The 13,327-nt window shown below is 39.6% G+C and overlaps 1 protein-coding gene and 1 pseudogene across 2 annotated transcripts in view; both read left to right on the forward strand.

The window, feature by feature from the left end:
- LOC147157167 (C-type lectin domain family 2 member H-like) overlaps positions 1-7,755 on the forward strand; it is a 43,770-nt gene extending 36,015 nt beyond the window's left edge. For both annotated transcript variants that reach the window (XM_086064649.1, XM_086064650.1), the window contains exons 2-7: positions 983-1,045; positions 3,536-3,563; positions 3,637-3,722; positions 3,841-3,978; positions 7,389-7,500; positions 7,579-7,755. In XM_086064649.1, coding sequence (XP_085920775.1) covers positions 983-1,045; positions 3,536-3,563; positions 3,637-3,722; positions 3,841-3,978; positions 7,389-7,500; positions 7,579-7,649 — 498 coding nt within the window. In that variant the 3' untranslated portion in view covers positions 7,650-7,755. The remainder of the gene's footprint in view (positions 1-982; positions 1,046-3,535; positions 3,564-3,636; positions 3,723-3,840; positions 3,979-7,388; positions 7,501-7,578) is intronic.
- A 3,276-nt stretch (positions 7,756-11,031) lies between these two features.
- LOC147157170 (E3 ubiquitin-protein ligase TRIM35-like) lies at positions 11,032-12,930 on the forward strand (annotated as a pseudogene).
- Positions 12,931-13,327: the final 397 nt, after the last annotated feature.

Raw genomic sequence — 13,327 nt, forward strand, 5'->3', positions numbered from 1 at the left:
GGTCTGTTATTGTATTATTTAGCGTAAATAATAAATTCTTATATATGAGTATACAGACTCCTCTTTGTCTACTGTTATAAGGGGCAGAGTACGCTTGACTAAAATTCTTATCAATAAGTAATTTTTCTTCTGATTTTTGGAGGTGGGTTTCTTGTAGGAGGCCAATATATGCTTTTAATTTTAAGAGATGGTATAAAATTTGTATTCTTTGTGTTGCATAATAAGAATCCAGTCACAATTCTTGCAAACTATGTCTTATGGAGAATGTAATATTAAGATGAATTAACCAGAATACAAGCTTTGTCCTTGAATAGAATGAGCAGTACAAGTTACTATATGCTCTGATCATTACTGATACCGATCCACTCCAACTGGGTAAACAGGGGTGGGGGAGATGTATACATTTTTCAGACGAAAATTAAACGAAAACTAAAATAGAAGCCATTCATTGAGAGCATAACAATAACTAAAAGTGTTTGACAATTTCGTCAATGACTAAAACAAAAATGAAAACAACACAGTAACGTAAATACACACAATCCAATCAGTGCCCATCATTGTGCGAAATGTGAGTGAACATAGCGTGACGTTACGGCCAAATCGTGTCATTGCTCAAGCTTGTGCAGCCCAACAGGTTTCCCTGCTAGCACCTGCTCAATTACAGTTGTTCCCAAGTCAAACGGAACAAGAGCGAGACCTTGAATAAACCTTTGGGGGTAGAAAAAACAAAAAACAAGACTTGCAAGCGTTAACTGACGCCCACAATATAGTTGGCCGCCACCGACAGCCGACTGCAAGGATGATTAACGTGACATTCTGAGGTTGACAAACTTGGGTACAAAAGGCGTGGTCGCCGCCGTCCTGCGCATCCAGCTTCACAACTGCAAGAGTAGTAACATCACGTACGCCTATCTTTTGAGACTGCAAGCTCCCTGGGTTGTTGAAAGTGTTCACTTGTTCTGCTTGTTGTGTCCTTATGAAGATGGCACATACCCTTTGTTGGATCTTCCTCCTGTGCATCCACTGCCAACTCTGGACCGGAGCCGTAAGTTCAGATTTCCGCAAACTGAGACACTGGCCGGTTGCCTATTCACGTATTTGGGAGAAGCTGTTGCATGTTAGTCCCAAAAACCCCAATCATTCGCTAGATTTTTCTGTTTTTTCTTGGGGGAAAAAATCATGGCAATTTATGAATGTTAATTCACTCATTTTTGCTATTTGGCTATTACAAGTGTGAATAATTCATGCTCATTATATGAGATTATAAAAATTTTCATGATAAGATGTGCGTGGGAGAGGGTAGACCCAAAGGCGGGGAGAAACAGCAGGGAGACAGAAATGGAGAGATATGTGAGGAACTTTCTTAAAACATGTAGACACAGGCGAGTGGATGAGGACTGGACATGACTTGACTGGACGGGACGTGAGGAGGCTGGTCGCCAGGACAGGACAGGACGAGAGAAGGCTGGTCGCCATGACAGGCCAGGATGAGAGGAGGGTGGCTTGACAGGACAGGACAAGAGGTGGGTGGCTTGACAGGACAGGACGAGAGGAGGCTGGCTTGACAGGTGGCTTCATTAAAATTTCTATGAACATTTGTTAAAATTACTGCAAATAGTGAAAAGCTGTGAATAATTTTTTTGGGCATTTATGATTGTCAATTACACTGTGAAACAACTTTTTTTGTAATTCTGTTGAGTTTGATCTGTATACTGCTTGAAACTAAAATAGTCCTGCTGGTTCCAAAATTGCACCCAGTTTTTTTTTCCTAGCACTGCATTGTTTTTTTTCTCCACAGGCAGCTTAGCCTGACATTATACTGTTCGCTAGTCTCTCCAGCACAAATAATGTTTAAAGCAAGATATAATTTACTACCACTGAATACTCAACAGTTGTTTAAGAACCATAATGAGTGTTACGATCTATGCAGACCTTGACTTCAAAGAACCTAAGTTTGGTACAAGGAAAAGTTTTTGTTTAAAAGTATGCGGGGTGAGGCTACTGAAGAGATTTATTGGGGAGTTGAAACGTACAAATATGAGACAGTTTAAAATATTGTGTAAAAATAGGATTTTCAAACAATATGAGGATGAGGGGGAATTGGTCAATTACTTGTGTTGGGACAATTGTCTTATTTATTTTTGGTGACTACTTCTTGGTTTGTTTGTTTTTTCTCTCCTTGTTTTGGTTAGTTTGACTATTTGCTTTTATTTTTACGTTTGTATTGTACGGAAAAGGATTAAAGCCAGTGAAGAGAGAAAAAAAGTTTGGCAGGTTAAGAAAATGGATGGATTCTGACTTTATTCTAAGAATTCTGACTTTAAAATGAGAATTCTGACTTTAATCTCAGGATTCAAATCAAAAGCCACATTCCACTGATGAGCTATAGAAAGCTTGTTATAAGAATAGCTGATTCCAATTGATTCCATCAGCAGCTCCGCGGCAACTTGCTTGTTTGTCACAATTGTGAGGCGTGCAGCTTTCAAAAGGTCTGTACGAGCAATGGCTGCAAACACAAAGCTACACAGCCACAGCCTGAGATTGTTAAATCTAACACTAGAAAAAAGTGCTTAAGTGTCCACACCAATGAGTGTAAATCTGACACTTTTTAAAGTGTTACTTCAAAGTGTTACTTCAAAGTGTTACTTCAAAGTGTTACTTGTTTCACACTTAAGCAGTGCTGACTGTTTGTGCAGGGGAGACAGACCGTCACTTGGTCCCCGACCGCCACCTTGGCGCACCCAGGACAAAGAAATTAAGTTCCTTTGTCCTTCATGAGGTTGTAAAATTTACAACTGGCTGATAATTGTTACACTTTTTAAGTTCAGTGTTAGACTAAACATACTTTGCATTGATTTTATTTATTTATTTTAAGAAAATTGGGATCCTCTAGCTCACAAATTTAACATCATCTTTGGATTCTGCACCCAAAAATGAGTTCAAAACAGCTGTCAGACCAACTCAAGGCTTTTCATAATTCCAGATTACCGGTATATATATATTTTTTCCTGGCAATTATAATAAGCATCAACTCCCATACACTTTATTCCTTCACCCCATGAGCCTTTGCATGAATAAGCAAAGTGTGCATTACGTTTGCGCATGCGTGAAAGTAAAAATAAATAAATAAATGTGGCAATAAATAACGACTCCGGAGTGAACAAGGGAGCTGCCTTATTTCACGAATCCGATCAATGACATCATTAATCAATTGTGTAAATGATGACATTAAAGTCTATTTTGCTTTTTGCATAAAATCCGTCCAATCACGTTCAAGTTGGTCAGATTTGCCTAACGTCTCGAGAAAACATCTAAATCCCGCTTCCATCTAATGTAGCGGGCTAGGAGAATGACATAAAAAAAAAAATTCTTACTGAAAGTCTCTTGCCGGAAGTTGGACGCATGATTGTTTCTCCATGACAGCCCTCAGGTAGTGGTCAGGGTCAGCCACCACAAGTACTTGTGAATAGCGTTCTGAAACCGCATCTTAACAATGTGCCTGTTTTCTTCTTCTCCTCCTCCTCCTCCTCCTCAGTGGTCGAAGAGTAACATTCATGCAAAAGGTTGGTAGCCAAATGATAGTTTTTCAAAGCAAGGAAGGAATTGTTGTTGGTCCAACAGTCAATTGTGTTGCAGACAAAAGCTGCCCTCAAGGTTGGACTCGCTTGAACTCTCGCTGTTTCATCTACCAAGACGACCTGAGGACCTTCGCCAATGCCGAGGTTGGGACAGTGCCGATTCCACCACATCTGGCGATTGAAAACTTGAGAGTCTGAATACAAAATATCTTGTCGACAGCCGTGTCTAGGCCACTTTTTCACTCCGCCTTTCTCCCATCAGAGTGTCTGCAACATTCTCGGTGGGAATCTGGTGTCCTTCCAGAATTTCGTGGAAGGCTTTTCCATTGTTGGGCTGCTTTTTGACTCTGGCTATAATGGTACGGAGAACATCTGGATTGGGCTTCATGATGCAGTTCAGGTGAAACGCTGACCAGTACTCAAATACTTGATACACGATACTCGACACAAGGTACTCAATACACGATATGCAGTATTTGGTACTGAGTAAACAATACTCAATAACCTATAGGACTATAATAATAATGTATATAATAATAATGATGCATCAAATATATATGTGCATGTGTGTGTATATACCGTACATATATATATATATATATATTATTGCTGTCAAAGTTGAAGCGTTATCTAATTAATTAATCTGAAAAAATTATCCCATTAATCATGTATTAACACAGATTAATCACTTTTAATTTTGACCGCAGATGATCCTTTAGCCAACAGTGTATCGTTCCGTTAAAGGTAACACAGGTTGTGTTTGAGCAATAAACATAACTACATGCATTAAAGTAAAGCATTTAATAAATGTTTGCGTATGACATTCAGAATATTTGTTTGTTGTGTCAAACTATTGGGGCCATTTTTATTTTTATTTTAAATTATGCAAGTAATTAATTGATTAGAAAAACAGGAGGATGAGTGTGTGCAGTGGATCAAAGAATATTGAAGGTGTCCTCATTAAATGTAGAAAAAAATAACACATGTGCTCCTTAAATTTGGCCGGCAAAAAATGTTGATAAAAAGCCTTTTTAATTAAGCGATTAATAAAAATTCTAAGATGTGATTAATCTGATTTAAAAATATAATCATTTGACAGCTCTAATATATATATTTATATATATATATATATATATATATATATATATATATATATATATATAGAGAGAGAGAGAGAGAAAATAAAGGTTATTATTTGGTACAAAAGCCTTTGTTCACAATAACAGAGGTCAAACGTTTCCTGTTATTCTTTAACAGGTTTGCACACAATGCTGGAGGAATTTTAGCCCACTCCTCCGTATGTACAGATCTTTGCTCAATCTCTTCAAGTTTTGGGGCTGTCACTAAGCAACACGGAGTTTCAGCTCCCTCCAAAGGTTTTCTTTTGGTTTTAGGTCTGGAGACTGGCGAGGGCACTCCAAAACCTTGATATGCTTCTTATATAGCCACTTCTTGATTATACGGGCTGTGTGCTTTGGTTCGTTGTCATTTTGGAAGATCCAACCACGACCCATCTTCAATGCGCGACTGAGGAAAAGAGGTTGTTGGCCGAAATCTCGTAATACGTGGCCCTATTCATCTTCTCCCTAATACGGCGCAGTCATCCTGTCCCCTGTGCAGAAAACGACCCCAAGGCATGACGCTTCCACCCCCATGCTTCACAGTCGGGATGGTGTTCCTGGAATGGTCCTCTTACTTACTCCAAACATGGCGTTAAAACCAATTTTTTTTTTTTTTGTCTCATCTGACCACATGACTTTCTCCCATGATTCCTCTGGATCATCCAGATGGTCTTTGCCTAACTTAAAAGGAGGCTGGGCATGTTTTAACTTAAGCAGGGGAACCTTGCGTACAATGCATGATTTTATACCATGACGTCTTCGTGTAATAATGGTCCCAGCTCTCTTCAGGTCATTGAGCAGCTCCTCCTGTGTAGTTCTGGGCTGATTCCTCGCCTTTCTTAGCACCACTGATACCCCACAAATTTGAGATCTTGCATGGAGCCCCAGTCCAAGGGACCTTGACAGTCATCATTCTTTTTTCTAGCAATTGCTCCACAACAGTTGTTGTTGTTTTTTTTTACAAGCTGCTTGGCAATTGCTCCATAGCCCATTTTACCCTTGTGGAGAGTTCTACTATTTTGTCCCTGGTGTCTTTGGTTTTGCCCATGGTAGCCGTTGTAGTCTGACAGGCCGTGAGGTGCACATGTGTTTTTATGCACCTTACAACCTCAAAAAGGTTAAGCTAAGTTAGATTAATAAGTGGATCGGCGGTGGACTTTATGAAGGCACAGTAACAGGTCTTTGAGAGCCAGAATTCTTGATGATTGGCACGTGTTCAAATACTTTTTTCCAGCAATAAAATACAAATACATTCTTTAAAAATCATACAAAGTGATTTTCAGGATTTTTATTTTAGTAGACCTATGAGGAGAATTTCAAACGCCTCCGTGATTTCAAATTGGTAGAATTTCCAAAGGTGTTCAAATACTTATTTTCATATATATACATATATATATATATATATATATATATGTATATATATATATATATATATATATATATATATATATATATATATATATATATATATATATATATATATATGTGTATATATATTATATGTGTATATATATGTGTGTATATATCCATCCATCCAACCATTTTCTTAACCGCTTGTCCTCACAAGGGTCGCGGGGGGGCGCTGGAGCCTTCGGGCAGTAGGCGGGGCACACCCTGAACTAGTTGCCAGCCAATCGCAGAGCACAAAGAGACGTACAACCATCCACACTCACAATCACACCTATTAACAATTTACAGTGTTCAATTAACCTGCCATGCATGTCTTTGGAATGTGGGAGGAAACCGGAGAACCTGGAGAAAACCCACGCAAGGAACTGACGAGGGCGTTATTTGTTGTAGTGCTTTTGGTCAAGTCTCGCCTGAAGTGTTGCTGATGAAGTACTGCTATATATATATATATATGAAAATATATATTTTTATATATATATATATATAAATGGTCTTTGTCAAAATGGCCTCAAAGGTCAATAATGGAACAGTCTGTGGGCCAAGCGCTGCTCAGATGCAACAAAGTTACTATGGCTTTCATGTCCATTATAACTGCTGGGCGGGGTTACTTGTGTCTGAACGAGCATCTAGTGTACAGTATTTTCCTGGGTGGAGGCAGTACTTCATCAGCAACACTTCAGGCGAGACTTGACCAAAAGCACTACAACAAATGACGCCCTCGTCAGTTCCTTCAAAAATGGGGACATTTTCAAAAAGGAAATGTTGAGTAGTCGGACTCTTGGCTTGCCAAGAGGGGCCAACGAATACACATGCAACCAGGTTTATAATAGTTTGAGATTTTTTCATTATATTTAGTTATTTTATGTGGAGTTTCTTTTTTAAATTCAGTTATTTTTGATTACCAATAGTTTTTATTGCAAGTTTGTCTGGGTTTTTTTTTTTTTTCATTATTTGTAGTTTTTTTTTTAATGTATGGAGTATTTGTCAAGTGCAAGATAAAAAAAGATCACTGTCTAATTAAGTCAAATAAAATTCTCAAACAAGTGTGTGACATTCCTTGTCTTGTAAACAGCCCCAAAGCTCATGTATGATTTTCACTGACAAAGGACATTTTTACTACAATTATAATTCACTAAATTATAAACCTAAGATGTAGTTTTAGTTAACAAAAATACTTTTTCAAATTTAATTTGAGTTTTTTTCATTAGTTTTTGTGAACTCGAATAACCGTGCTCATGAAACATTGACAAGAGTCCTAAAATGTGACTTTGTGTTCCAGGACGATGACTTCATCTGGACTGATGGTACTCAAGTAGACGTAGCATTCCTTCAATCTAATTTTAATTTTCAGCCCGATGGCAATGGGGACTGTGTCTTTTTCTCGGGACTAGGTGAGTGAAGATGCATGATTGAAGTTAGCTGAGGATCGGTCGCTGTGGTATTTCAACATGTTTTTCTTCCAAACTTAGGGTTGACAGATGGTTCCTGCACAGACAAATTTGGGTATGTTTGCAGCAGAGCTTCGCTGCACTGCTGTTGAGTGCGCCGCTGCAGGAATGCGTGCTGGGGCAGGCAGAGCTTCGCCTGCGTGTGAAGAGCACAATAATCCTTAGAAATAATACATGAGTAAAAGGATTTAAATTTTACTTCTCTGGTCTTCACTTTTTAATTTTGAATCCAAAAATGGTCAATCAACCTACTATCAAACCCGAACATCTTTACCAGCTAAAAATGCACAAAGTGCCCCTTGCTGTTCAACATTCAACAAGGAAACGGTGAGTAATTCTGCGAGAACAGAATTAATTGCAGCGTCCATTCGTCCATGTTAGGTTTGTTTTCTTACCCTGGCATCAGCACTGGCTTCCTGGTTTGGTCACAGCTGCATATCACGCCCCAAACACAATGTCGCTCTGTAATTATGTGGTTCGGATCGGTGGAAATCAACAGGCTCGGTACAAGATGTATTCTCGGGAGTTTGTGAACTCACAAATATCACGAGAATTCATCTTGCGGAGCAAGGTTAAGCGCCACCTACTGCCAAAAAGAAATACATGGTTTTTTTTCTTCTACGTTTTTCTCTAAGCAGGTGTTGGAAAACGATCCTTTAAGTTTTCCGCGTGTTCGTAATGTTGTTTTCAGAATCAGAGTTGAGATCGGTAAACAGTTCCTTCGAAGGTTTTATTTATTCTGAAATTTCTGGACAGAAGCACATGTGTGGCCAAACACCATTATCTCCCCATGCGTCTGTAAAGCTCCTCCCACTTGCAGTCGCCATTATACTCCCAGCATCCCAAAAAGCCCCTCCCCTTCCTCGCTCTGCCCTCCGAGTCCCAAGACAACCACAGATGTTCAATTGATATGTAAACATTGCCCGACCACGATCCGGCCCACCCGCAGCTGATCAACCAGGCGGAAACACAGTTTGCCAGACATCCTGGCACTTTTGTAGGCATCATAAAACTTTACAAAGGAATTGATTATAACACATTTTCTCCCCCCGAAACAGATGGCTAATTAAGTGATAAAATGTGGAAGGAAGAATCTTCAAACGTTTGGCCACATTATTACACTTATCAATCTTTGCTAAGTAAGTTAAAACAGTTATGACTAAATCTAAACAGTTATAATTAAATTGAAACAGAAGATTCTCTTCACAGGTTAACCAGAACTGCCTCATATTTGCTCATAAAAATGTTTAGGCGTTCATGATGTTACAACATAAAGTTTGTGAGTTTTCACAAATATTTGTTGCCGTGGCAATGCACTGTGCGCCAAGAAAGCAACGCTGATTTTGAGGGCATGAAAACTCATGAAACTTGGTACACACACCTGGCCTGGCAAAATTAGCAATATTTTATAGTGTAGTGTGTGATAAAAAAACAAAAAGACTCACAGCACCCCCTAGATATTTTTAACAAAGCAGCCCCGGTTGTACGTTTCAGCAAGATCTATGAACATTTGGAGGTATATGAAAGAGCCCAAGACCAACAATTAGCACTATATGCTAAAAGGATCAGTAAGTGGCCAATTTTTGCCCATTTACAGAAGTCATCCTTATGCCCACTTCTCCTAGATGATTCATCTGATTGACTTCAAACCGACTCCGTTCTCTGTGTATCTGATGAGTCACTTCGATGTGCGCACGTAGGTATTTTTGTTATCTGTTATTTTGCATTACATTGGAAAAAAAACTTTTTGAATCAATATGTTTTTCACGTTACAGTAAGTGTAATGCAGTAGCCTAATGCATGTGCAAGACCTGTTGTGTTTTATTGTGTGTTATTGGTATAAATGTGCCGAGCATTTTTTTTAAACAGGCAGCAGGTGGCAGTAGAGCATAAGAGATCATCCAGGGCCATGTTGCAAAAAGTTATTTTCCACACTGTTTTAAACTGAAACGATTAGTGGAAAAAAAAAATGAATTTTTTTTTGAAAAATGATGAAACTAAGCTATATTCGAATGCTAATCGCTGCAAAACGAAAAAACAGATAGAAATATATCGGAATTCTACTCTGAATTTCTTGGGCACAACCAACAACACTCGCTATACCTCAATTCTTTCAATTATTATATCCTTCCCGCTTATAAACCAGTTTTCTTAATACAGAAAAGGCCCTACAGATACATATTCATCTATGTCACAGCTGCACGAAAGGCAAAAAAATAAAATAAGCAAGTCAGGTCCGAACAACAGTGGCAACTCCATTTTAGCATTTTTCCTCGTCGTTCATTATTGTTGTCCGGTAGTCGAGGTAGTGACAAATGGCAAACAAAAATAAATAAATAATAAAGACAATTGCTTACCTCTGGGACGGCGGTGACCGGGAACATCGGCAAGAGCAGGATTGTCATCGTAAGAGCATGCATGCATGCATGGCCCCCAACAAAATGTTTACTATATATGAGGGTGAAAGGCTCACTTGGCGAGCGTTAAACTGCTGTTTTAGAGGCCCGCACAAGTTGATCCACGTTCACATTTATCTCTCTGAAGTTTTGGCTTTGGGAAACGAATAAAGAATACATCCTTCACATGCGGACGGTCGTAGTGTCTGGAGTCGTTTCTGTAAGTTCCATAACAGCTCTGTTTACGCTGCATGTTTTCCCCCCGGAAATAAACGAGAACAATACAAGCAGTACGAGCATAGATTGTCAATTGTGCCACTTTTTGACCTAATTCCGGCTAAAGCTGCGGAGAACGAATTTCGCCCCACTTAGGTGGGTGTGACAATCAGTGGTACTTTCACTTTAAAATGGCTGGGAGTGAATAAGTTAAAAACTGTTATCGCATAGCCTACAAGGATTGGTTTTTAAACTATGCTACTCACGTGACATGCTAAAAACTTGCCAGCGAATGCGAAAAATGAAACCTGAAATACAAGTGCGCGCATGTTGTATATGTGTGTTTCTGCGCATGCGCGTGTATTTCTGGGGTAACACTGTCTAGAACCACTGCCCGCGACCCTTTTGAGGAACAAGTGGTTCATATAATGGATGGATGGATTTCAAAGTTGGTGTTTGAATTTTGAAAGTTAAAACAAAAGACCAGTTATTTTTATATTTTTAATATCTATTTCACACAAACATGCACACATACAAACATGGTCTCCCAGGCGGGGAAGCAAATCCATGCCAACCTGCATCGTAGGCAAGTGACAGTTCCACTCTGCCACCTGGAGCCCAGTTGCCCTGTGGGAGTTGAATGCCAGTTTTGCTACTGATTACACGCTCCGCCCTCTTTGAAACAGGTGTGACATATCAGCGGTGATTCACACACGTGATCCCCTCTGTATGAATTTGTATTACAAGCTTGATTGAAGTGAAACCTCAAGCGATCAGAAACCTCAAATAATCAAGGAATGTTTTCTATGAAACCCTTGAAATATAAAAGGGTTCTCAGTGAAACTTTCTGCGAAGGTTCTAGATGAAACCCTTGGTCATCTGTAGATTGCACAAGGATAAACTGAAACTCTTCTGTGTGGACCACCAGGAGCTTGTCTGCCTTATCTGCAGAGATGCAAAAAAACACAATGGCCACAAGGTATGGCCCCTCATTGAAGTTCACGAAGATCACAAAGAGAAACTCCAGGACGGCCTGCAGAACGCAAAGAAAAGACTGAAGACGACTGCAATGAACAAGCGACGTACATTACGGTCCAGAGGGAGCAGGTGTAAAGCAAGATTAAGATGGATTTCGAGGAGCTTTGTTGCTTCCTACAGGCTGAGGAGGAGGCCAGGTTGTCTGCTGTGAGGGAGGAAGAGCAAAAGAAGACTCTGATGAAGATGGAGAAGATTGCGGCTCTCAGCAGAGACATGGTCACTGTGTCAGACGAGATCAGAAGCACAGAGGAACAGCTGACGTTTGACCCCGTTTCTTTCATGAAGAACTTCAAGACTGCCATGACCAGAATCCAAAATATATCCGACAAGCACGAGTTTCTCCCAGGAGCTCTGCTGGACTAAGCCAAACATGTTGGCAACCTCAAGTTCAGCGTGTGGGAACGAATGAAGGAGATGGTCTCATACAGTCCCGTCATTCTGGACCCAAACACGGCCAATCCAGGACTCGGTCTGTCTGAAGATCTGACCAGTGTGAGTTTAGAAAAAGGACAGCAGCGTCCAAATAATCCAGAGAAGTTACGATACGATACGATATACTTTTATTTTCCCCGTGGGGAACTTTTTCCTGGACTCCGTCCAGCTGTAGTTACAGTAAAGAAGAAACAACAGAATAAAAAGAGATAAAATTTAAGTTAAATAAGAATTGCAGCAATAAGTAGAAGACTTCCCAGAAGTCTTCACAGAAGTGTATACATATATATATATATATATATATATATATATATATATATATATATATATATATATATATATATATATATATATATATATATATATATATATATATATATATATATATATATATATTATCTAAGCATATATTCCACACATACAACATTGCACCATATATCTTATTGTACTGAGTTAATGTTGGTTGTTAAGCAGTTTGATGGATGTCGGCAGGAATGAGTTCTTGTAGCGGTTCAGCCTGGTTCTGGGGGCCCTGAATCTCCTGCCGGAAGGCAGTAGCTGGAACTCATGATGCAGAATGTGAGTCGGGTCAGTAACAATTTTCTGTGCCAGTCCGGTGACGGACCGCTCATAAAGCATCTGTAGGGAAGGATGATTCCTGACCCCCATGATCTTCATGGCAGTCCGCACCAGACCGGCAATCTGTGACCTTGACTGCACAGTCAGGTTGCCGTACCAGGCCGCAATGCCGTTTCTGATGATACTTTCCAATGCAGCCCGGTGGAACAACAGCATGATCCTCTGCTCCACTCCATAGACCCTAAGTCTGCGTAGGAAATAGAGACGCTGTTGGAGTTTGGAGCAGAGACTTCCAACATGTATTCTCCAGCTGAGTGTGTTGTCAATGTGGACCTCCAGATATCTGTATGAACCCACCTGGCTGATGTGATTGCTTTTAATGACGACTGGCCTGTGGTCACCAACAGTTTTTGGATCAAATATCACCTCCTCTGTCTTCCCCACATTGAGCACAATATGATTCTGGTCACACCACTGGACAAATTTCTCTATTTCTGAGAAATAGTCCAGTGGGCTACCGCCGGCCTGCAGCAAGCTGATGATAGCTGTGTCATCAGATAATTTAATGATAAAGTTCTCTGGGTGTGATGTCACACAATCATTTGTGTACAACGTGAAGAGGACCGGGGAGCTGACGCAGCCCTGTGGGGCGCCTGTGCTTATCAATCTGGGTTCCGAGAGGGAGCTGTTGACCCTGACTTGCATTCTCTGAGTCTCTTTCAAACACTGAATTGTACAAAAAGTATCTTTCCGACTGGCCAAATTTGTCTGAATATATGAAAATGTTTCCTTATTTTTGCACAATTGCACAAAGAGCTGCAACTACTAATTAACCGACAACTAATCAATTATTAAAGAACAGATCATTATTTTTTATAATCAATCAATTATGTAGATTATTTAAAAAAAATAAAAAATGTGCCCAAGTGTTAAGAATTTCAGCTTCTCAACACTATTCTCTGATTTCTGTAGTCTACGTGAAAGCAGGCTGATCCTTTGTGTTGAATCAAAATAAAACATTTGGTTGTTTTTTGGAAAACAAGGATCAACATTTTATTTCATTTTTTCTTATATATTACAGACCAAATTAGGAACTGAATCACAATTAA

Source organism: Leptonotus elevatus, chromosome 20, assembly GCF_054856555.1.
Source record: "Leptonotus elevatus isolate MCC_2025b chromosome 20, RoL_Lele_1.0, whole genome shotgun sequence".
NCBI classification, from domain to species: Eukaryota; Metazoa; Chordata; class Actinopteri; order Syngnathiformes; family Syngnathidae; genus Leptonotus; species Leptonotus elevatus.